Raw genomic sequence first — 26937 nt, forward strand, 5'->3', positions numbered from 1 at the left:
TTAATGATAAACGGTAGAGCAATAAACTGCCATAGTCATCGAACAGGTCTCTCTGATTCAGGAGCCGTGACACGCAATGTCAACACAGACGCGGTAGGCGACAGTCCTGCGGGCTCGGCGTAGCCTGTAGTGCTTTTTTTGAGGGCGTAGGTTTGTGCCTGTCATCGTCGACCTCGGCCACCAACTTATATCAAGTTAAGTGGCACATGCCGCGCGGCACACCTCGATTTCTAAACTGCCTCCTGGCTGGTTTTGACATGTATTAAAAATGTCATTTAAAATCTAAAGAGGCAGCTTCACACTTTGTTTAATATGACTTGTAAAAACACTTACCGTACAAGTGCTGTAAAAGTCAAGTTTTTTTATTGCTATTATTTATTTATCTGTTACTATTTTTGCCCGATTACCAGCACATATCAGCTATAAAGCCGCCATAGAGGGGTGGTTAGTTAAGTTAAAGGAGAATTCCCGTCATTTTCTAAGTAACACTCTACAGCTCTAATTCCCAGAGTGCGATCATAGAAAAAAATCAGAGAAAAATTTGCAAAAATGTGCAGCCCGGACCTAGCTCTCCTCCTGCTAGCTGCGTTACAATGCAGTTAAACAGCAAAGTAATGGGGGCAGTTCTTCTAACGGCGACTTTGGCCTCTATATATAATGCTCAAAATATCACTACAAATGCTTTGCAACATCCACCAGTTCCTTACCACACAACACTGAGTCTGCATAACTCAGGACTGTTTCCATATCAACAAAGACAAAAACGCGAGGAAGACATGGATGGATGGGGGGGGGGGGAGCAGTTATATTCATATTGATGCATTTTTTCCCATCCAAAATCATTTTTTCCTCCTAAATCCATGTTTTCCTCGCGTTTTTGTCTTCATTGATATGGAAAAAGTCTTGAGTTCCACAGGCGACTAGTAAGGTCTACCCAGGAAGCTAGTATAAACAGAGGTACGTGATAAAAACACACGTTAACACTGCTCTCTCATATTAAGAGTTATGCAGACTCAGCGTTGTGTGGTAAGGAACTGGTGGATGTTGCAAAGCATTTGTACTGATATTTTGAGCATTATATAGAGGCCAAAGCGGTTAGAAGAACTGCCCCCATTACTTTGCTGTTTAACTGCAGTGTAGCACAGCTAGCAGGAGGAGAGCTACAGGTCCCGTCTGCGCATATTTTTCTCAGATCTTTTCCTATGGTCGCCCTCGGGGACCTAGAGCTGTAGAGCGTTACTTAGAAAATGACCAGAATTCTCCTTTAAAGGCACATTAATGATTTCTCTGACTCCTTCATCCATCAGGTTATTCCCGGTAAGAAGTACGCGACACGTGTGGCCCCCAACCACCTGAACGTTTACATAAACCTGGCCAATCTGATCCGGGCCAACGAATCGCGCCTGGAGGAGGCCGACCAGCTCTACCGGCAGGCCATCAGCATGAGACCAGACTTCAAACAGGCGTACATTAGCAGGCAGGTTTTTCTATCCGTCACATTTCATGAGCGTGAATTATTAACTTCCACTCTTCTCCCCTGACTCAGCTGGAACACCAGGATGTTTCTCTCACTGTTTTCCCAGCTCTCCGGTAACAAAACGCCAAACAATCTGAAGAATTCTTGAATTTAAATCCGATACCCTCACAAATATTTCACAATTACACTCTACTAGCGAAAAACATTGTTCAAAAGAAGTGAAGGTAAACTGACACTCACTTGTTACGTGACTTTAGAAAAGTCCTGTTTGCACAACCGACTGGTTCTGCTGGTATTTCTGGACAAGTTTTACTGTATATAATCCATCATGTGGAAAAAAAAAAAAGATTTGTTTTCTTCTGATTTCTTGTGTGTTTGCTTTTCTTTTTTCTTTTTTAACTCTTTTTCTTTGCTCAGAGGGGAGCTGCTGCTGAAGATGAACAAGCTGACCGAGGCCCGGGACGCCTACCTCCGAGCCCTGGAGCTGGACCGCACCAACGCTGACCTGTGGTACAACCTGGCCATCGTCAACATCGAGATGAAGGACCCGTCGGAGGCGCTGAAGAACTTCAACCACGCACTGGAGCTCAACCCCCGCCACAAGCTGGCGCTCTTCAACTCGGCGCTCCTAATGCAGGAGTCGGGTGAGTGAGGTCCTGCCAGGCCGGCGTCGAGGAAGTGAATAGTTTAGAGCTAATCCATTCTCCAGCCGAAGTGCAAATAGGGGTCAGCGCCTGCTGATGCAAAAGGATTACTTGGCACTTGAAGGGCTTAAAAAAAAAAAAAAAAAACACGTCGGCGTGGTATGAACAAAAGAAATAACTTGATACCACCTTTTAGGGTGTAGCCTCGTTCCTAAGAGTTGTGCCCTCATGATGAAATGAACCCTGCATGTACCGAACTCACGGCCAAGTTTCTGTCCAGTTCTGCTTCAGTGATACAGGAAAAAAAAACATTAATTTCATCCGAGGGTGGTTCCAACCAATTTAACAAAGAGGTGAGTCATTAAGGAAGCCATGTGTCTTTTTGACAGTTAGTCACTTTCACCTCAGTAACCTTTTGATATTATGTTATCACAGGTGTAAAAGCTTCTTAAAAACCCTTTTTTGATTGATGGAGCATCACACAATCGACTCATTCTACCACTTAAACCTGACAGTTATTGTTTTAAGAACAAGTATCGAAAAAATGACAGACTTTCTAGATAATATTGCACCACTCGCCTCCTGTCTGCCAAACTGACACCGGCTCATTCTCCGCTCAACAGATTTTTTTTTTTTTTTTTTTTGGTCAAATAACTTTCTTCACTTGCAGAAATTTAATTTGAATGAAATTTAATGAAAATACATCTGATACTGGATATAGATCCTCTACATCAGACTCAAAATAATGACAACATACAGAAAATAAACACAAATATACCATTAGAAACTTCAATAACCCATACATAATATCACTTGATAATATAAATAAAAATAAAATACTCTGAAAAATAATCTCCCACATTACCTCAAAGAAAAACAACAACAAACAAATAAAAAACCAAGACTACAATTTCATAACCTCGCTTTATAATTATATTAAAAAATCCTTATTTGACCAGAAATGATCAAGTCTGTTATTAAAAGAGTTCACTGAGTTCACTCACTACATCCTCGGGAAGCTCATTCCAAACGTTTACAGCCCTAAGTGCAAAGAAATGTTTTCCTTTGTCACAACGACACCTTCTTGGTAGGAGTTTCCCTCTTATATTAGTTCATACCTATTATTCCAGAAACTAACATCTCAGAAGTTACAGTTTATGATGTGAATGAACAGCAAAGATGCACATGATTGGATTGTTTCTGCATTTCCATTGTTTTCTCCAGGAGCTGTTTATTTCCACAGTTCCTTTGTTAATCTCTCAGATGACAAATCAGATGACAGATACAGTTCAACAAAGGGTCACTTGTTGTTGTATGCCTCAGCGCCGCAGACAACTCAGTGCAATGCTTTGGTTTGAGTTTTTTTTAATGTTTAAGCAGTTTATTTTTTGTTTCTCTGTCACCTCAGCTGCAGGTGAACACAGGTGTACCACAAATCTCTATCTCTCCATCTCTCTCTCTCATTCCTAACGTGCTTACTTGCGTTACTTTTTTAAATAATCATGATGATATCTGTTTTGGTTTGGGAGATGTTTAATATTTCTCAATCCAAAACCACAGTTATGTTCTGACTGAAAGGCAGCTGTTTGTACAGTTACTCTTGACTTCTCTGAAATCACCAGAAACCAAAACTCAAGGGTTTAATCATTCGTAATCATAAACCGTGTAGATTAATATCTGTGTACGGTGCCATGAAAAAGTATTTGCCCCCGTCCTGATTTCTTTGTTTTTTTGCACATTTGTCACACTTCCGGTAAATATTTTCGATCATGAAACAAATTTGGATATTAGACGAGGATAACCCAAGTAAATATAAAATGCAGGGAAAAAAGCTATCACAACCTACCTGATGATGTGTTGCTTTTTGAGATGCCTCAGCCTTCTTCACTTCACTCAAACAGGTTCTGTTGAAGTGGTTTCTTGATTCAACAGGTCTGGCAGTGATCAGGCCAAGGTGTGGAGAGTCAAAATGATGTCAGCTTAAAAAAAATATTAGGTTCATCACAGCTAGTTCATGATTTAAAGGGACAACGAGGAGTTTTGGAAAGCGAAGCGTGTTCATACTACATTTACCATGAGCCTCCACGCGCACAGTGAAATTCTTGGACCGGCGCAAGACAGACGTCTTGCCAAGAATGTTTTCAATCATCACGAATTAAAGTCGGGGGTTCGAAGGCGATCAGATACCGTCGTAGTTCCGACCATAACTGGCGATTCGGCGGCGTTATTCCCATGACCTGCCGGGCAGCGTCCGTGAAACCGAAAGTAAGGAACAGGGATGCAAACAGCGCGCCGAAAAGCGAAACTCGCTTTTTTCATGACCAATTAGGTGACTTGTGTGAATCATTCAGATCCGAAGAGTTTTTGTTTTGAGGGGGGGGGGGGGGGGGGGGGGGGTCTCAGCGTCTCAGCTGGGGTCAGTAAAATGTTTTTCTAACAGGCTGACAGTGACAATCACGTGAAACTGAGGCGAACTCATTCATGGTTTCTGATCATACTGATAACTGCCGACCTCCAATGTTGACGCGCGACGTGCGCGCTCGTTACCCAAAGCGGCGCGTATCCGCGTGCAGTCGGTACGTACATTACTGTGTCAGGCAGGTGTCTCCCACGGAGCTCTGCCCCGTTTCAGAGGTGAAGGAGAGACGTCGCCTCCGCGATGTAGAATGTGTTCAATTAAAGTGAAACTAACACATTTTATAGGCTATGTCCATTACACACTTTTAGGCCTTAAAATGTCTTAAATTTGTTGAATTATTGTGTTCAAGTCTTAAATAATTTTAGACAGGTCTTAAATTTTCTTATGCCCACCATGGGCGAGCATTTCACTCGCATTTGCCCCTAAAAAAAAAAGACATGTGTGAACCGGGAAAATCACAAAAAAGAAAGAGCACAACCTGCGATTGGTCCAAAACTACAAATCCCACAATTCTCTGGCCTCAACAATAACAGTAGTTAGTGTAAGTAAGAGAGAGTGGAGCTGTAGGTGAAAAGAGGAAACAACGCACGTCTGGTCCTGTTCTATGTTGTTCGTTCACACCGTCACCGTTTATTCGTTACGTCCGCGGTGTAAAAGGCCGTGACGCAAAGACGCGATTAGGCGCGAGACGCGGTATACGCGACTTTTTTTTTTTTGCGACGCAATACACGCGATTCTTTTATGGCGACGGGACCCTCGCGTCTTCGTCTATTTCATCGTGTTTGGTGGGAAGACCCACAGGGGCCCCTGCCCCTGCCCCACAGCCCCTGTGGGAAGACCCACAGGGGCTTCCCACACAAACACGAGGAACGCTTTTTTTTCGCGCGAGCTTTTACGCGCAACCAAACGCGAGATACGCGAGAAATGCGATTTATCGCTCGTTTTCACTCGTTTCAAAAAAAATTCACGAGCCCGCCAACAACTTTTTTTTTTTTTTCAAAGGAGGTTCAACTGGACTTAGTTATTTGTCTAGGAAGACGTTTCACCTCTCATCCATGAGGCTTCATCAGTTCATGTAGCATCTGACCAGGCTGGGACTGGACCAACTAACTGGTGTGGAGACTCAGTATAAGTCCAGTTGCTTTCGATTTAACCTCCTTTGAAATACTATGACCTGGACAAATGAGAATATGCACAGGCCTACAACAACATTTCTGCTCTCACCAACCATGGTTGAGGTCACAACGCTGCGCTGTAGCTGCTCTGGAAGTCCGAGACACTGAGGCCAAACGCCGCCGTCGCTTCTGATCCATTCATTCTGGAGAGTTTTAAAGTCGGCACATGAACGCAGCTCAGACCGGCCGGTGCCTCAGCGCGGTGATCAGCAGGACGCTATACCCAGTACCGGCCAGCTCAGTACAGAGGGGGGGGACGATAACGTGACGCACAGTATACTGTTATGAGACACATTATGCATCCCAACTGTCTTTTTTTTTAGAGGATTTTTTTTAACCAAGAATGCGCCCCAAAAAATCATGATCCAGGGGCCAAAAGAGAACTTGGACAAGTGACTGAAAAGACGCGTGGTGCGTAATGGAGACACCAGGCAGCTGGAGCGGACCGCGGTCACGGTGCGGCCGCTCTGCTGCTGCTCACCTCAGTGTGTGCGACAACTCATTCATGGTCTCTGATTACACTGGTAACATCCTTCCTATTCACCTCCAATGTAGACGCGACGTGCGCGCTCGTTACCCAAAGCGGCGCGTATCCGCGTGCATTCGGTGCGACGGCGCCGCCGTTTCCCCCCGTGCATGTCCGTTGCTGTGTCAGGCAGGTGTCTCCCACGGAGCTCTGCCCCGTTTCTACGGTGAAGGAGAGACGTCGCCTCCGCGATGTAGAATGTGTTCAATTAAAGTGAAACTAACACATTATATAGGCCTATATGTCCATTACACACTGAATGGGATGTTAAATCCCATGTCTTTATTTCTTCAGTTTATTTTAATAGTAATAATTATGACTAACATTCAGTGAAGACCTAAAAATCAGTATCTCCAAAATTGAAATATTGCAATGGTTTTTATTTTTTTAAAGCATTTTTAATCTAGAAATGTTGGCCTTCTGAAAACTGTCCATCTATATGCACTCAATACTTGGTTGGGGTTGAACTACTGGAAATTGACTTTTCTGTGATATTGTTAATGGTGAGGCCCCCCCCCCCCCGCCAGACAATTCCTCTCTTTTTTGGTCCTGACCCGTTTGCATCCCTGAAGGAAACGCTGGTCAGCTCGCCCAGCATTTCCACCATTAATTAAAATAATGATAGAGACAAAACGATATATTGATCGAAAATGGAGCCATTAACAAGTGTGAGTAGCGTAGATTCACCCACATTAATGTGAGACTTTTTTATAACCAAATAGAAACTCCTCGTTGTCCCTTTAACAAGGGGAGCAATTACTTTTTCACATAGGGCCAGGTACGTAGGTTTGGATAGCTTTTTTCCCTTAAAAAATGAAATCATCATTAAAAAACTGCATTTAATATTTACTTGGGTTATCTTTGTCTAAAATCCAAATTTGGTTGATGATCGTAAACATTGAAGTGTGACAAATACTGTATAGAAATCAGGAAGGGGGCAAATACTCACAGCACTGTATATAATGTGATGGATGGATGGATGGATGGATGGATGGATGGATGGATGGATGGATGGATGGATGGATGGATGGATGGATGGATGGATGGATGGATAGATAGATAGATAGATAGATATCTGACTCTCCTCTGTGTCTGTGCTGTTATTTGCAGGTGAACCAAAGTTCTGGCCCGAGGCGAACCGCCGCTTCCTCCTCTACGTGGAGGAGGAGCCCGACGACGCCAACGGCTACTTCAACCTGGGCATGCTGGCCATGGACGCCAACGAGAACGCGGCGGCAGAGCGGTGGATGCGCAAGGCCATCGGCCTGCAGGCGGGCTTCCGCAGCGCCCTGTTCAACCTGGCGCTGCTCTACTCGCAGTCGAAGCGCGAGGTGGAGGCGCTGCCCGCGCTGGACGAGCTGCTGCGCCACCACCCGGAGCACATCAAGGGCCTGATCCTGAAGGGCGACATCCTCATGAACCACAAGAAGGACACGCGCGGCGCCAAGACCTGCTTCGAGCGGATCCTGCGCATGGACCCCACCAACGTGCAGGGCAAGCACAACCTGTGCGTGGTCTACTTCGAGGAGCGCGACCTGCCGCGGGCCGAGCGCTGCCTGGAGGAGACGCTGGCCCTGGCGCCCAACGAGGAGTACGTGCGGCGACACCTGAGCATCGTGCGCAGCAAGATGGCCGCCATGAGCGCGGCGGGGCAGCCTCTCACCGCAGCAGGGGGAGCCACCGCGGAAGAAGAAGAAAAGCCTCAGCCAGCCGAGGAGCAGGAAGAGGAGGTGAAGGAGGAGGAGGAGGAGGAGGAGGAGGTGGTTGCCCCCGGCGAGGAGGATGGGAGGGGCGCTGTCTCCGCTGATGCTGTTGGAAACGGAGCTGGGGATGAGAAGAATGTGCGGAAATCCTCTGCAGAGAGCCTCGAAGGTGTGGCCGCGGACCAATCAGAGCCTTTGGACAGTGGCCAGTCTGACAAGCGGACTAAGGGTAAGTCCACTGAAGAGATTAAAGATATAGAGAAAAAACGAGCAGCTGCCTTGAAGAGACTCGAGGAGATCGAGCGCATATTAAGTGGCGATTGACATTGATGTGATTTATATCCGGTGGACTACTTTTATAGAGCTCTTTACCGCTCCCAGCATAAGACTGCATTCTTCTCCCCCTCTTAGAAATATGTATTCTTAATCAATTGCCATTTTATTCTTCTTCTTTTTTTTTTTTTCTGATTTAATCACGTGTTTGCAGACGACTCGGCACGGTCCTGCCCCAACACTAATCCTATAAAGAAGGGAAAATGTTGCTCTGCACATGAAACTCATAACAATAAGCACAAAGCCAATTTGGGATAATCTATTTAAAGCTTAAGGCCGGACGTAGATGCCCGCGCGCCTGTGTGTGTGTGTGTGTGTGTGTGTGTGTGTGTGCTTGAGCGTGCGTGCGTGTGTGTATGTGTGCGTGCTTGCTTGCTACACCCATCGGAACGTGATTTCACATATCGTAGTTATAAATATTTGTTTTTGTTTAGTTTTTTTTTTTTTTTGTCTCTCCCAAGTGTAGTCATTGTTTATCACTGGATTTTTTTTTTTTATCACTAAAGATGTGACTCACTCGCTGTGTGTTATTGTTTTTAAAAACAGAATGATTGTACCATGGACAATTAAAGGAAATGATGCGGTCCCCGAGATTTCCCTCCCTCCCCCTCCCTCTCCCCCTCCCACCCCCGCAGGCAGGATGATATCTGCAGAGTCTGTGCCTCTAAAATAACCACACGGAGAAAAATAACCTTCCTTACTCACAACATCAACACCACTGTAGTGCTGCTGCTGCTGCTGCTGCTGCTGCTGCTTATGTTCTGCTTGCAACAATGTCTGCTAATCTTTATTGATCTCGCCCCGGCACTTCCCGCCACTACATCATCATCATCATCATCATCATCAGCCGCCCCCACTGCTTCAAAAAATCTCATTGTGATCCCATTTTTTGAAAAGACTGTTATCTCATTCCTTCGCTCACATTACCCACGCCTGTCTGCCATGCTCTACACACTACGGCCTCATTAATGTCCAGTTTTTATTTTTCTTCTTCTTTTCCTGGTAAACTGTCACATAGACACAGCTTTGACCTGGGCAACACCCGTTTTTTTTTTTTTTTTTTTTTCTGTTTTTTTTAATGTGACAAGTCAACAATGACGCACTTTCATCCTCAGCATCAGGCTCCATCATGTGTTCTTCATTTTCCAAAGTTCCTTCCACTTCATAGGGGGAATTTTCACAGCACATTTGCAGAAAACAGACCTTCTCCTTCATTCTGCCCCGCTCGACGTTTTAGTTTTACTGGCACTAAAATATCATAAGGATGTTCCGCATTTTCGAGTTTTCATAGTAGCCGGATTAGAAAAAAAAAAATTACTACCACTGTTTTAAAAAACCCTGCCACGGGGCGAAGTACACAAATTTAGAACTTGAAAAGAAAATCAAGAGATGGCACAAATCTATCCTGCTCTCGGGCTTTCCTCTTTTTTTTTCTCTTTTTTTTTAATACCACGACGCCACTATGTATTAAAAAAAAAACTGGAAGCGCCTGAATGGTTGCTTTCAGAAAAGGTCTGATGATTTCAACAATATTCTTCGCACTTGAAGAAAATAGGCCAATCACTGATGATCATTCACAAACAGCGTGAACCCCCCTCCGCTGCAATCGGGACCTGGGATCATCATCGTTGTCGTGGTGGTGGTTGTGAGGCAGGTCAGCAGCGTCCAATTTATCACGCTCATTATTAAAAAGCAAAATCTTAAAGTGGAAGCGTTTCTCTTTATCTTTTCTTTTGTTTTTCAGCCCGATGCCATCATTGTCTCCACAGCAGCTCCCATGATGCTCCTGTTTTATTGTTTTTTTTTTGCTTTCACAGTGCAATAATTTGTCTCAGTGTGTCGACCCCGGCTCAGTGCAATCCTTCAAAGGGGAATTAAGGTGAGAAGCCTGTTTACTGTAAGTTGGGAGCACTGTGGTGGTACTAATTAGCCTTTTGCTATGCATTGACCTGGTTCAGCCCTGATAACTCTATGTACATATATTTACACTGTGCGTGTATCCAGTGTTATTTATTATATTTTTTTTATATGCACTGCAAATGCTGTAGATGTTGTTTTGTTTTTGTTTTTTTTGTTTACCAATGACAGTATGCTTTAAGTTCATGGTGCATTATTTTTGTCTCTTACTAATTTTCAATGTGTACTGTCACTTTTGAAACATGTCGGTGTAAAAAAACAACAACAAAAAAAAAAACATGTATGAAATATTCAATCATCTGCCCCACTGGGAAAAAAAAGAGGTACAGCATTGAATTATGTTTGCAACGTTATTCTCTTTCACCTCGTTTTGCTGAGTGACTGATTTTTGTACGATTTAAGATTTTTTTTTTTTATGCAATAGCCCTTTGGTGGTGGTGGTGGTGGGGGTTTTAGGTTATTAAATAAAGTGAGAACACAACTCATCGCTTTTGGTTTGTATTGTGTCCAGACGCCTGCTGCTGCTGCTGCTGCTGCTGCTGCTACAGACGAACGTTGATGAAACACAACACAAGCATCGTTTCAGCTCGTTTTAATGCCACATGGCGCATCATGCCATCCTTCGTCGCAGGATGCTGCCGCCGCCCGGTGCCAATCCAATTTCTGCTTTCCCAAATTGAGTTCCACATTGAAATCCAATGTACCCAAAGTATGCTGCTGATAGCCTCTCTGTTAGACTGGTTGGATTTTCAATGTAATGTTATTTGCAAATACACCAAATCTAATGCAACGACAGCTTGACTTGGTTTGAATTCCTGCACTGATGCAGCATACTTAAAAAAGGAAGAAAAAAAAGTCCCCCAGGTTTTGTATCAGTAACAGTGTGTTAGCCACGTGACTAAACAAGTCGAACATATCCTGGACTAAACCTAACACTGACTGCTCTGGTTAGCCTGTATCACAAAGCTCGGCTCATTTAAAGAGACCCCGAGGAGTTTGCTTTTGGTTTTAAAAGAGTCTCATATTAATGTGGATGAATGACACGTAGTCCTTTTTAATCCTGGTTTTTCCAATCCAGCTTCATGCAAAATACATGAAGCTTATTATTATACATTGGGGAAAATAAGTATTTGATCGCCTGCTAATTTTGTGAGTTTGCTCCCTCACAAAGAAACGGGACAGTCTATCGTGTTTATGGTAAATTTATCTTAAGAATAGAAATATCAACAAGGAAATATAATATGATCATATGAAGGTTATACATTTAATAAGAGCAAAAATCAGCAAGGGATTAAACACTTATTTTCCCCACTGTAATCGTGGTAAGTAAAGCCGCTCTGGACCAGGTTAAAAGTTTAAAATCCACAAAACACACAATGATGAACTAAACTAACCAGTACTACAAAGCTTGACTTTGTTAATCAGCAGGAAATGTATAGCATAAGTAAACAGCATGGTAATTTATCTGCGACTGGTAGAAGTGAATCCAGGATTAAACCTGAAGTTATCTCTCTAACCTCTTCCTGCTTCCTAATAGAAACATTCAAGTTTTGTATTTCATGAGGGTTGAATATGAGTGATGAAGAGAAGAATTTAATTTGTTAAACTTTCAACTATGAAAGGTTGCAGTGTAAACAAATAAGCAGCGGTATGTGTTTCAAGAATCCGTTAAATTCACAAAACACAGAATGATAAACTGAATTTACTACTACTACAAAACTCAGTTTAGTTAATTCCTGTTGTTGTTGTTTTTTAATCCAGCTTCATACATAATATGTGAAGCCTATAATTATCAGTCGCTCCAGAGCAGGTTAAAAGTTCAGCATATAAGGATTAACCCAGGATTAAACCTGAAGTTATCTCTCTAACCTCTTCCTGCTTCATAGTAGAAACATTGGAGTTAAGTATTTCTGAAGGGTTGAGTTAAGTTACACTGTAAAAAATATTAGCAGTAGTATGTGTTTCAATAATCCATCTTTCCATCACCCTGTTTAATTCACAAAACATTGATTGTAACTTTAATAATGTAAGCTACTCTTCTGTATTTATTTACAAACACACATCACAGAGATCAAACACACAAATTTGCCAGGTATCTTCCTTGGGGAAATAACTGCAGTTGTACGTTGTATAAACACAAGAGTATCGAGTTACACCTAACCTCCTTGTCGCTCATCTGTTTCCTATGGATTAGTGGTCGGTGACAGTGTTGGGACAAATGGGAAAAATGACGGGAGAAGCCAATAGGAATAAAGCATCAGGGTATTAATGTCCATCAGGAACGCCAAGAGCCTAAAGCCTCTTTTAATTACTTTTAAACAGTGTAGAAATGACGCATCGCAGGAAATTGTAGTGAGAGCTTGTCAACACGTTGAACTGAGCCAGAGACTAATCTGTCAGCAGGACCGGAGCAGAATGTAACTGTGGAGCTGTCACTCACAATGTTGCCTTTCATGCAGTGCGATCAGCCGTTTTTTTTTTTTTTTTTGTGCCTGTATACTGCTCCGGGGCGTTTGCTGTCACACATGCTTGCTCCACGGTTATTATCCAGGGCCTTCGTGCCAGAGGATAGTGAAGTGCATTCAGAAAGTATTCAGATCCCTTTTCTCTTTATCGTTTTGTTATGTCGCAGCCTTGTGCTGAAATCGTTCCAGTCAAAGTCGTGTCATCCCATAGTGTATTTTTGCATAATTATTTAAAGGGGAACTATTTTTTTAATATTTAAAGCATCAATTCTTATTTGAATAAATATTTGCATTGTTATCAAAGGGGAACTATGCAAGTGCGGTCGCTTTTCCGCTGTTTTGCTAACCTTCATCCTGGCCATGTGCATTTGTTTTTTAACAAAACCGTCTAGAAAGCAACCCATGGAGAGATGGATAATGTTATACATCATATCACGGAGTTATGATGAGTATATTTGTGTACTCTTATCTGTCATTCGGGTGTGTCGCGGTGCCACAGAGACGGGAGCTGGGCCGCCAGGTCGGCAGCCCTGATTTACAAGGTTGGTTTTCAGCCAAGAGACACAAGATGGAAGGCAGAGAGTCTCCATTCTCCCTGTAACAAGTTACAAGTCATTTATATAACCATCACAATTACCCCGAAGCTGTTTAATTCAGGTACAAATATAAGTTAAAAATCCTGCATAGTGCCGCTTGTGAAAGAGGAAGTGAAATATTAGATTGACACGCATAGTCAGATTAGATCCCAACTCTTCCTCTGTGATGCCACGAACTCTGCACACCTGGATTTGGGGATTTTCTGCAGATCCCTTCATCCTCTGTCAGGTGGGATGGGGGCTGGTGGACAGATGTTTCCATGTCTCTCCAGAGGTGCTTAGATGGGTTCAGGTCAGCGGGTTCATCGCGGTGTCAGCAGGTTGAAGCTTCAGCACCAGTCTGAGGTCTCCTTCAACATCCCTGCCTGATGCTCTCGTCATCACCGATGGGTTTCCTGTTGGACGGACGGTATCATCGCTGGTTTTCCTCCAGACTTGGCGCCAGAAACAGTTTGACCCCGTATCTCACATGATGAGTGTCCTGCTGCTGTTTTGCAAATCCCAAACAGCTTTCACGTGTCTCCTGAAGAAGAGGGTTTTACTCACCTCCATGATGCAGCGGACACACACAGTGCAGCTCAGCGATCACAGGTAAGAGGTGTTGCACAAGTTTTAGCTCATCAGGTGAAGACGACCTTCTTTGCTAATTAAGCAGCTAAAACGTGTTGTGTGAGTGAGTGTGTGTTTGCAGTTGTGTCCGTGCAACATGAGCCATCATGTGACCCCTGAGTGTAAATTTGACTCGGGCAGACAGATTGGACATCTGAGACTGACTGACCTGCTGCCCTTTTGGCCTTTTTGCACCCCAACTATTCCCCCGCTCCCCCCTCAAAGAGCCTTTGCTCTTTGGTTCAGGCTGCACTTGGGTAAAAAATGGTTAAATAAATACATAAATAAAAGTTGAAAAACACACTAGTCTTTGTCGGTAGATAAACTATGCAACGGTGACGTGTCTCTAAATCAGTGGCAAATCAGTAAATCACTTTTTAAACAATAGATAAGTAGACTTTATGTTTCATTTGAAGCTTGCATATCACAAAATATCAATGTTCAGCCACTAAAACCAAGCAGAAACTAAACGACACTGTCTTAATCGTGTGAACTCCAGCAGACAACTGCACATCTCAGGCTCCTTATGCATGGTTTTTGAGGTGATGACAAATCGTCACACGCATCTGTGGACACGTTGACAGAAATGCCTGTATACACACAGACACCGCATGATTGACTGTAGCAGTTATAGCTTCTGCAAGCCGACTCTTTGCCTTTATCTAAAACCCTCAGGAATTTAAGCCTGCAGTATGTAGCGCTGTCGAGACACACGCTGCTGAAGGGAGTCTGTCCATCAGACCAAGAGCATCATCTCACATTGGGGGGTGGGGTGGGAGGGGGCGCAAAGTAAAGTGCTCAAGGCTCTCAGCTGATTCGTCCTCGGTGGGATGCAGCTTTAAAACAAACACGTGAGTGCTGCTCATGTACAAAAGAGGGGGCGAAAAAAAAGAAGTAGATTTGCATTTGTCGGCCTCGTGCTCTTTTTGTTAGACGATCTTCAAGAGTTTGAAATGCTAATGATTTTCAATTTCAGCCGTGCGCCCGACCAAGGTCTGACTTAAAGGACACTGGACGGACTGATGAGTGCAAATGAGATGTAAATGAAGAGATGAAGAGATGGATCTCTCTCTCTCTTTCTGTCTCTCCTCCGCTTTGAGTAATTACTGTCTGTGTGTCCTTGATGAAGAACACAACACAGCTGAGATTAAATCTGAACACGGCAGCGTCTTCCCAGAAAACCACTAAATATCAATAGTTCATCCTCCTCTCCTTCTTTGGGGGGAAGTGTTTGCTTAAGAGCCCCACAATAGGTGGTTGTGCGGCTTTTAAGTACATGCCTGTCTAATGGTGAAGCTCGAGCCAGACAATTACTGGCGTCGTCTAAACTTTTGCCGTCTCTGCTTTGCCTCAAAACGCAAAGACTTAAAGTGGAAAAGAATTAGCTGCAGGTTGAACATAAGTAAGTATGTCTGCAGCATCTTTACAGGCTTCCTGGAGGGTCGCACTGCAAAAAAAATACTGGTTATAAATTTAGATACAAATGAGAAATCAGTTTGGTGCTGGAATTGGGTTAAAAATTGTTAAAGTGCTCTGATTTTTTTGGTTTTATTCCCATCATGTGCACATATAGTACAATCTGACATAACGTGTGATTTCAGATTATTTAGCAGATTAAAAAAGAGGAGACTGACGCTATTCCACTTATATACTGTCGCTCTTAAAGTTGGAATAATTTAGTTTTCTAGACACATTCCTCTTTTTATTCCTATTTATACACATCAGTCATCACCTTTGACCAGGTACAGTGACCACATACTGAGTCAGTCACCCAGGTGAAACCAGTTAGAGGTTGTGGACAGTACGCCACGACGTCTTCTTAGGGATGGACATACTCAGTATCAGTGACTGCACAATATTGGACATTCATTTGCATGAAATCCCCTTTGAATTTGTGTTTCTGTTAAACTTTAAAAAATGATATAAAGCCCTCAGTCCTGTTGTTCAATACCCCCAATTTTGTTTATTAAGCCTGAATTACACAGTTTGCAAGGGTTAATTGTGGTTTAAGTGATATGTTTGGAAAGGATTCATCAATAAACTTTTGAGAGGATATACACTTTATCTATCAAGTATAAACCATATTGTCACAATTAATTCATGAAAAGAGGTAAAAAAGAAAAGAAAAACATTCCAACTTTATGGGTAAGTGTATATGCCTACCCTTAATCCTTTGTGATAATTTACCCTTTAAAGCCATTAATAATTTCTAATGTTGCCAAAAATAGAAAAGCAACACAAAGCATAGGAACAAAGTTTCTATAGTCACCAAATGAAACCAAGGTAAAATAATCAGCGAATGTTACCAACACTTGACCAAATCTGAAGGTCAACTCTCCATGCACAAAGATATAATGAATAAATCAAAAAGGAAATAAATAACTAAATAGATTTTCAGATGTATATGTCACCAATTTACCATTCAAGCAATGCAACAAAAACATGTATAACTCAATATTGTTCATACTTTTCAATCATTCTCTGCTTTGATTTCTGTACATGCAGCACCGGCAGGGATGTAAATATTAAACTGTACTAAAATTTAATTTAAAGGGACTAATTTAATTTAATAAACTCTGAGCTCTTTCCCAGCAGCTTCCTCCGTTCACCACAATTCCTTTATTGCTGCTTCCTCTTGCACCTTATTTGACCAACACTGCTCTGCCCCAACCATGTCAGTGCAAATCTGTTATGCTAAGCAATTTAAGTAATGTCTTTATCAAATTAGAATTGTTCAAAAAGTAAAAAAAAAAAAAAAGAAAAAAAGAAAAAGTAGGTCATTTTTTTCTAACTTGGAAAACGTCCTTTTTCCTTTAATCTCTTGCAGAACCAATTACTGTAACTGTGTTTACCTATCTGAAGAGAAAGAAAAAAAACCATCTGATACATGAAGCCAAACTGAGTCTGTTTGCATTTTCTTCAAGGCTGACATTACACTAACACACATTTGTTAAATTCTTAAATCTAACACACACAGATTATAACACTGTGCCATCTAGCTCTGCACACACAACACGACCAACAACAAAAAAAAGCGTGTGGATTCCTGAATAAAGGTTATAAAACACCAGATTTTATAACAAAATCACAGATTACCCTCCGTTTATACAACTGGCAGAAAAAACAGAGTTATATAAATTGAATAAATAAAAAAATAATCAAGTCATAAAAATAAAAGTGTTGTTCACGGTGGAGTGTGGAGGATGAATTCAGTGTCGTCTCAGCCTGAGGACATGTTGGTGTAGCAGGGTGAACAAGCCAGTGAAGACTTCACAACAAAATGCATGATAAATTTAGGAATTATTATTAACCCTTTCTACTCTGTCCATTATGGAAACCTGTATATACATATAAATTATGATGTACCTCCATTATAGTTAGACTTCAAGATACCTTATTACCTCCTTTATAACCTTTAATTAATTAGTTACCTTCAATACCTCAACATGAGTGCTTTTTGAGTAAAAATGAAAATAAATACTGCTTTTATTTATATATATATCGTATATCTGTTTGAAAATGAAATTAGAAATGTGGTTTTCATTCACAAACTTTTCTACTTCTTTTATGGTCACCACCATTGTGATTGATGGGATTAAGTTGGTTAATTCCAAAACCATTGGCATTAATCTGTTGTTGTTGTTGTTGTTGTTGTTGTTGTTGTAAACACCCTCCAATCTTCTGGGAAAGCTTCTCTCTAAGATTTTAAAACTTGGCCACAGTGATTTGATCCCATTCAGCTGAAAGAGCATTAGTGATGCTTAAGTATCAGTCTGTTGTCTTCACTGTACATACAGGTGAAAACATGTTTTTGTGAGTATTATTTTAATATTTATAGCATCAATTCTTATAGGAATAAAGATTTGCATTGTTTTTAAAGGGGAACTATGCAAGTCTGGTTGCTTTTTCACTGTTTTGCTAACCCTCCTCCTTCCCCTTTGGCCATATGCATTTGTTTTCAACAAAGCCGCCAATAAGGCAATCAATGGAGCAGTAGATAATGTTATTTATCATACACATGTTATATTTGGGTAGTTGTATCTGTCATGAACAGAAGATTATGGATTACGGGGCGTGTAATCTGGGACGCCGGGTCGGAGGCTCTGATCTTACGAGGTTGTTTTTTTGGCCAAGAGCCACTAGGTGGAAGGCAGAGAGCCTCCATTCTCCCTGGAACAAGTCATTCAACCATCACAATTGCTCAGAAGCTGTTTAATTCAAGTCAAAATCTTGCATAGTTCCTCTTTAAATCAAAGATTTTCCATATGCATGAATCAAATGTGTTATTAATTCTTTCATTTATTCTCTATCTGCGCCAGAGAAAGCAAAGGAGTCATTGAAAAACAAAAAAAGGAATGACTGTGGCCATTTTGGATAAAGAAACGATGAGAGTGTCACCTACAGAAGTGCCGACAGGGAGCAGGAGGGAGATAAAAATCTGCAGCAGCCATGGTTTGATTTGTGAGAGACAGGGGAACTCTCTGTGAACATTGCAGAAATGCCACAGAACACATGTACAGTACAAGTGCAAGAGTTCATGAATTTTAAGGAACAATCGTTTTTAAGTCTGCACAAAGAATCTGTTTTGAACATCACAAAGACCAAAAATATATTTCTTATCCAATTCCTTGAAATTTAAGATTGAGTTTTCCAGAATTTATTTGGGCCCCTTTTTTTTTCTTCTTCTTCTTCTTCTTCTTGCAGTCAAATAAACAAAACTGTTGTGCTCCTGGGCAGGCTGTCCACTTCCTAAATAATATAAAACAACCACACAAACCATCTGAGAGTGAAATTTGTTCGTAATGAAGTTAAATAGGAATGAAGAGCATGAATGTGCTCATTAAATGTTAATGGCACTCGGCCAATTAGATTTAGATTCATTTAGATTCATGTACAAGTGGGAACTTTGGTCCGAGGGTCTGATGGTGGTGCTGCAGGAGAAAGGTCAGAGAAATGATCAGAGAAAACATTTGGATTTGTTTTATTCAAGGAGTTATTATGTTCAGATCTGAAGAGAGAACAATAATTTACCATACAAGTGATAGTTTTACCTCAAACACTGACAGTTAGACTGAGTAATTGCACCGTATTTTCAGGATTATATGTTGCACCGGAGTATAGGTGGTTTGCAGTCACGTGATTCCGCTGATGCGCAACATGTGAGTTCTCAACTGGACGACGGTCCGACCAACACAATCAAGTTCGGCGCATGTTGTTCCGGCCAAAAATGAATGCTCATGAGTCGGGCCGCGTCTGTTTTTTATCAATACAGGGATAAAACATCGTACACAAACTAAACCATAGACCTCTGCAAGCATAACTAAACGATCACGAGTGGCTTCTGGTGGCTGTCACGGACTACCGGCCGTTCTGTGATTCTCCAGATCACACAGATGGCCAGTCCGCCCCTGGCAAAATTGTTCGCATTGGATAAAACTAAAGTATCCTTTTCCCAAAAGATCCCCAATATGTCAGTTTATCCATAATGCCTTTTTGGAAACTTGCTCAGACGTTTTTCGGCGATGTGACCAGACCGGACTTCAGAACTCGAAAGTAGCTCTTGTTTTTTGTTTTTTTGCCAATTTGACCAGTTGGTACCGCCGTAGACTGCATAAAACTAAGGCATTTGTAGAGCTTTTCCCTATCAGAAAATCACTACCTTCCTCCATCTACAGACTTGAACATTAAAAAAAGCATCATGAAGACGAAAAAACATTATAGCTAAGTGGCATTTATTTTTTTAACAGTTTTTTGGTCGGTGCTTTAATCGACAGTTGAAGCGATGGCAAGAACAAGGCCTGCCAGGTGAGCGACAAAAGTTGAGAGAGGCTCAACTTTATGCGAATGAGCAGCAGCGCGACCGCAGCGACAACCAATTGCGGACTCGGATTCTCATAGCGATAGAAATTGAGAGAGCCTGAATGGACACATCTGCAGCGCAGCTTCAAAGTCATGCCCTTTTGGTCGCTTGGTGCAAGGGCCTGCTAGAACTGGCAGGCGGCGTGATATGAGCAACCACAGGCAAGTTTGTCGCTTTTGGTGTGAACGCATTGTGAGACTTACCACTGCTTGTTGCCCAGTCCCTGCAAGTTTCTTACTCTCAGCAAACTTTCTTTCTGCGGCTTGATAACCGTTTTTTCGGCTGCATACTTTATAACCTGTAGACAGTGCCATCTTGTGGCCATAGATGATATGGAGTGTAGTTTTTATATGTAAGTCGCTTCGCTAAGTCACACTACTAAAAAAAGCGCAACTCATTGTCCGGAAAATTCGGTATATGACTAAAACATACAAAGACAAAACTAATGGAAAATACTAAACAAAACACAACTCCGCCCACACCAGTACACCTTCCCCAGACTGAGGGAATAAATTAGCTCCATAAAATGCTTCTTTATAAAAGAAAAATAGATATTTATATAACCTTTTTACTCTTCACTACTCCCTAAAATGAACTTTTACTCTCTCACCTTCACTGCCCGTTTTCCCACACTGAGCTGTATTTTGTGTCTTTAATAATTAAAGTAATTAGGGTCCCTCATTAGCTTTCTTCCTGTTTTTTACAAAGACAGTAGTCTCCAACATCCACCTGCATCCTCTTTACCCTCAGCGCCACCTGCAGTCCCTCAGGGACACTGGGCTGCCAAAAGATGAAGGACGTTGTAGAAACCACAAAGTCTCATAGATACCTATGTCTTCTCTTTTATCTTAACTAGGTCTTTTTTTTTTTACCAAGTCATCCAGAGGTCTGAATATCTCACAGTTCACATCATGTTTTCTCTAAAAAAAAAAACAATGTCATGTAGAAACTTCTATTAGATTCATGGGACCTCACAAAGTTTGTCCTGCAAAGCAAGTTTAAATTGAATCATGTCTTCATTTCTGAGATTCTTTGTATGTGTATTCTAAGTCTCATTAATCAATTAGGTTCAAATTTGTACCGAATGTCTCTGTTGCACACGAGATGTTGTCACCGTGTTTGTTTGGACGTCTTGTTTTGTTCTGACAAAACATCAGTAAACACACTGTTCGTTATCTGTAGTTTATCCTGAGAGCACTTTACAGGGCCCTACATGGGAATTCAAAATGTCAACCCTGGACCAAAGGACACGCAAACCGACTGCTAAGCGGTCATTGACCTCATTGACCGAAACACAACGCAGAGGGCCAGGTAGGTAGCATTACAGTTGCACTGGTACACCTTACCTTTTTTTTAAGGTGCACCCAAATTTTTCATTGTATTGCCTTTAATGCCATAAGGTCACCTTTTTATCGCTCTTCATAACTTTCATATAATGTGAATGATTTTTAATCAATAATGAGGTGTAGAGAAGTGCTTGTCTTTATTTGAAACATACAATTATATATGAAAAGAAAAATAAAGTGTTTAAAGTGCTTCACTGAGCTGAAATTGAACATTTAAAACTAAAACATTAAAGCAGAAGTGAGTGATATATTTGTGTTAATATAAGTCTTAAATAGTTATATCTTCCGACAGCAATCACTTACATAGAGTGTTTGGACTGAAACACGGGTCTCTCAGTCCCTCTGCTCTGCTCTGAGCCGAAGAGAAAACATTTATCGTATCCTACAGTTTTTATCCAATGAGGAGAGAGAACGGCATGCAGGGCTGTGTGTGCAGCCAAGGAACGCCGTGAATGTGGTGACGTAGCGACGAGGACTGTTATGGTGCGTTCAAGGAAACTCGTATTTTTCCGACCGTGAAGTGGTACCAGTTCGATCTGGTACGAGTTCACCGGTCGGAAGTTACGAGTGGCCGTTATAGTGACTTTCACCGGTAAAACAGGTCGGAAAAACACGAGTGGGTTGCCTGGAACGCTACAAAGTCGTAAGTTGTGACTTGAAGCTGTAATTTACGATTTCAAAAGCCTGCCTGGAACGCAGCATTAGCGAAAACGACCGGACCACTCACTTCTGCTTTAAGCAAAATAAAACATTTCCAAATAAAAGTGCTTGTCCTTAAAGCAGAAGTAAGCGATCCAGTCGTTTTGGCTAACTTTTTGTCAGCCGATGGAGTTAGCAGCCCCCGCCCTCGTCATGGATCTATTGGTCCTCGTCCCTACGTCACCACATTCACGCGCATCCCTTGGCTGCACACACAGAGAGGACCGCCTCTTTATGCCGTTCTCTCTCCTCATTGGATAAAGGTTGTAGGATACAAGGAAAGTTTTCTCCTCGGCTTACAGCAGAGCAGAGTGACTGACAGACCGGTGTTTCGGACCAAACACTCTATGTAAGTGATTGCTGTCGGAAGATATAACTATTTAAGACTTACTGTATATTAACACAAACATTCCGCTTACTTCTGCTTTAAAGTACATTATATTAGCAATAGCTATAGTATTACTAGTAGTGGTATCTAATTTTCACACACACACAGTCTTTTACTGTAGCTCCCCCAGCCACCCCTCTCCCCTCTCTCTCACACACACGCACCTGCCTCTTTCCTGTCCCCCTCCTCTGCTCTCAAGGAGTGAGCTACTTGTTTGTTCTTCTGAGCTCCCAGATGTGCATGGATCTGTATGGGCTCCTACATGTGAGTTCTCAATGGGCCGTCCCCACCAACACAATCGGATGCATGAAAATTAATGCTCGTGTGTCGGGCCGCGTCTGTTTTATATCAATACTGGGATAAAATATCGCACACAAGCTCAACCATAGACCTCTGGAAGCATAACTAAACGATCACGAGTGGCTTTTCTGGCGGCCGTCCTGGACTACCGGCCGTTCTGTGATTCTCCAGATCACACAGATGGCCAGTCCGCCTCTGACCAAATTGGTTGCACTCTGGGGGGAGCATACATCAGTCCGACTGCCCAAAAGTTCGACGGCTCATTTCTTCGACTACCCATTCTACAGTGTTAAGGTTAGGTTCTGGGTAAGGTTAAGGGTTAGGGCTACTTAAGTCGGAGAAATGGGAGGTCGGACTAATGGATGCAAAAATAAAGAAATGTATGGTCGGAGAAATGGGTAGTCGGACAGACGTAATGCGCCCGCACTCTGGAGCCCTGCACAGGTGTGTCCTGTCCTGACATTTTGAGGACCGTTCCAATGCATTTCCTATGGGACAAAAAAATCTGAAAAAGTTTAATATTTGAAAAAAAAAGTATAAAGAGTAAAAAAAAATGAATGTCCAGAAGAAACTGCACAATTTGATGGTTTAATTGTTGAAGTAGCACAAAGTATACAGGACTAGTCGGACTACAAAACATGTCGGAAGATGTGAGAATTGCTAGAAAGAGCATTTCCATAAGGAAAATGCGTGTGAATGCTGAAAGCCATAGCTGAAGTCACGCTGAATTAGCAGAAGAAATTGACAAAGAGAGGAAATTTAGGAATGACGGTCAGCGTCAGAAGCTGTGGAGACGTTGTGGATACTCGTAGATGGAGTGAGGATGACGGCTACAGTTTTCTGTTCTTCTCCTATTTATTTTCCTTTTTCTATTTTGATTTACCAGTGCAAACATGTGATCGGATCTCAACGTGGACATGGAGACGCATGTTAACGCAGCTGTGTTCTGTTCTGACAGGTGTATATACATATTAACATGGATAAAGTTAAACAAACATTTATTAATACATACAAATGTGTGAGAAAAAAAAGTATTCTAAACTTAATGAGACCCCAAGAAGTTTGCTTTTGGTTATAAAAAAAAAGTCTCATATTAATGTGGATGAATCTATGTTACCCACACTATCGTTTTGTCTTTATCGTTATTTTGTCATTATTATTTAGTGGTCGACTCACCCAGCATTTCCTACTTTTGGTTTGGCGGACGCTGCCCGGTGGGTCATGGGAATAACGCAGCTGAATCGCCGTTTATGGTCGGAACTACGACGGTATCTGATCGTCTTCGCACCTCCGACTTTCATTCTTGATTAATGAAAACATTCTTGGCAAATGTTTTTGCTTTCGTCCGTCTTGCACCGGTCCAAGAATTTCACCGTGCGCTCGGAGGCTCAAGGGAAATGTAGTGTGAAAACAATTTGCTTTCCAAAACCCCTTGTAGCTACTCCCTAAAAATAATTAATATTATTTGTCACAAATAAGTAAATGAAGATAGATAGATAGATAGATAGATAGATAGATAGATAGATAGATAGATAGATAGATAGATAGATAGATAGATAGATAGATAGATAGACAGACAGACTAACTGACTGAAGCCTGGTCAGGTCACTATCAGTTCGAGGATCAAACTAAAAATAGTTTGCAGTTTTGACTGGTGTCCAGTTTCCTAGCAACCATCAAACAGTAGAGTTTCCCTGTGTGGTGAAAGGCTGCCTCTGTTGCCCTCTGTTTATTTACTCAGCCTTGTGACCTTTGACCCCCGATACATTGGTAGCTCATTGATGAGGCAGGCAGCAAACACCCACAGATCGGTTTATTTTGGGGCTCGGCAGACAATACATCATTCACGTTGTCAGTGACGCCCGCCAACCTGGAGCGCTTTTAAGTCCCTGAACAAACTCGACTCTTCACCTCGTCTCCTTTAAAGCCCAATTTGCCACCTGGGTGCTCGGCTCTGTCCGACCCTACGTGGTAAACCTCGCACCGCAGCGCAAAGCCAAACATCTCTTGGAGCATGAACACCACAGTGAGCTCTCGTTCAATAAGGATAACATCGTGCTTTGATAAAACAGAAAAAAGTTACTTTAATTATATTTTAAATCTCTTTTAATTTCCTTGAATCCACTTTTTTTTTAAATCATTTATTAACATAATCTTATTATTTTGGTATTTTTTATTTTCATTTCAGCATTCAAAACCACATTTTGCATCCATTTTGAGCAATTGAATTATCAAATAACTATAATTATTTTCTCCATTACCCAACAAACACTGACAAATATCCATGACCCAATTCCTAAATTCCTGTTTTGACTTAACAAAGACATTCAGTTTCCTCTAATAATATGAATAATATTAATAATGAGACTCAGAATTAAGCGAGTTGTTGCCGAAAAATGAATAACCTAGCATTAAAAACTGATCATTATTTGCAGCTTTAAAGCCTTCGATATAGATAAAGGAGAAAATCTGAGCAGAGTCATCAAAATAAATGACTCTCTACACATAAAAGCCTCGTTGCTGCAGAAATGCGAGAGGGGAACAGATGCTTGCAGCTTGAACACCGAGCCACATTATGTGATTTTCTTTTCCTTTGCTTACATTGCAGATGTATAAGCAGCAGCGTAGTCAGATCAGAGGTTATAATGCTCAGAAGAAGAACTTCTGGAGGATTTAACGACGTCCACTTTTAACACAAAACACAAGACTCAGCCGAAGATTTTTTTCTCCTCAATCTTTTTATCCGGCTTGAGTCGCATTGTGAGCGTGGCCTTCTGTCTCTGTGTGTGTGTGTGTGTGTGCGTGTGTGTCAGCACATTCCCTGGACTATCTCTTATTATGAACTGAGTGAGTTGAAAAAACGTCACTAGAGGAGCAGGAATGTCAGCAGCAACCCGGTGCCCAACAGTCTGTCTCACTGAATCACATGAAACTGTTATCAACGCAGCTGAAACATGCCCATTAGCGAGAGAGACATTTATTTTTAACCCCCTGAGGCCAAGCAGGCAGCCGGAGGCCGTGTGCACAGACTGATACTGTAGGAATTTACTATGGAATTGATAAAGACGCTGATCTCAACTTAATCAATGCTGCGGCGCTGACGTATGGGCAGCTTTGCCTTGGTGTATTTACGGCAAAGGGTGGGGTTTCTATCTATCTATCTTTCTATCTATCTTTTAACGATGAATCAGAGATGACTGTCTTTGCAGCTGTGAATGAAAAATCTCTTGAGTTGTCTGTAAAAACTGTTTAACAGGGTGTTTCTATAAGTCCAGAGTGTTAATTAAACCACAGGTAACCACAGTATATACATTTATCCCATCAAATGTTTGTTGTGTATACATTTCCCACCAGTTTATTGGATGTTATTGTTCATGTAATTGCAATGGCATGATCATCACAGGCAACAAAGTGATACAGTTTCATACTCTAAGCCGGGACTCCCTCCTACTGTTAATTACAAGACTTGCCACAGACAGGGGCCCTTTTTTCTTTTCTTTTTTTTTAAACCACAGGGGCCAGACTGGGGCCAAGGAAAGGGCTTGCTAAGCCCCCTTTAAAAACCAGGGGTCAGACCGTGGTTAATCCAAAGACTTGTCTTGCTTCACTTAAACAGCCGTTTCTTAAGAGCCGCCGGCTTCAATGAACCCCCTGGAAGTAAACGTAAAGGATCCGTCTTAACAGTGGCATGCATCGTGAAAAGAAATTTCTTAGGAGACCGTGTGAGTCGTCTTAACAAAGAGAGATGTAAAGTGGAGCGCTGCTGGTGTGATGTCGCATGTGAATGTCACGTACGCAACGCTTACATGTAGCGTTCAGCTTTGTAGCGCATTTACACGCTGCATACCTTGCATACCTTTAACCAAGTAACGTGCAATTAGTGAACCACAGAGTTATTGTCACACTGATCCACACGTGAAAATGTAAGTTTTGTAAATCCTCCACTTTGATGACCTTTAATGACAAAAAAGATGAAGATTTAGTAGCTGAAACTTGCAAAGTTGCCATAATAAAACCCACAAATATATTATGTACTGTATGTTTCTAATAAACAGGCATTACACAGTTTTGCAGTTAATTTTCTGAATCACACTTCATTCACAGATGTTTTTGCAATAATCCACGGATCAAACACATGGCTCACACACTCCTCTTCTGTCATTGTTGGAATCCAAAACAACAGGAAAGGCCTTCATTATGAAGTTGCTTATTAAAAGCTCATTATTCACTGCGCAACACACACATACACACACACACAAACCCTACAACAACAAAAACTAACCAGATCTTTTCATGTGCACAAGCGGAAGATGCACCACAACCACAAATCATACACAGCTAACTGGCAGGGAGTCTGTGACTTCTGAGAAAAGTGAAATTGTCGAAATTCCACGTTTTACTGAAACTCCTCACTGAGTTCATCTTTAACGTGGACAAAGCCACAGCAGGTCACGCAGTCGTCAGCAAAGGAGCCACAAAA

The 26937-nt window shown here is 41.8% G+C and overlaps 1 protein-coding gene across 1 annotated transcript in view; it reads left to right on the plus strand.

Annotated features, from left to right (window-relative positions):
- Positions 1-10615, plus strand: part of tmtc3 (transmembrane O-mannosyltransferase targeting cadherins 3) — a 32468-nt gene extending 21853 nt beyond the window's left edge. Inside the window, exons 12-14 of the mRNA XM_083973970.1 lie at positions 1308-1477; positions 1895-2121; positions 7352-10615. Coding sequence (XP_083830096.1) covers positions 1308-1477; positions 1895-2121; positions 7352-8268 — 1314 coding nt within the window. The 3' untranslated portion in view covers positions 8269-10615. The remainder of the gene's footprint in view (positions 1-1307; positions 1478-1894; positions 2122-7351) is intronic.
- Positions 10616-26937: the final 16322 nt, after the last annotated feature.

Source organism: Trachurus trachurus (genome assembly GCF_905171665.1).
Source record: "Trachurus trachurus genome assembly, chromosome: 6".
NCBI lineage: Eukaryota > Metazoa > Chordata > Actinopteri > Carangiformes > Carangidae > Trachurus > Trachurus trachurus.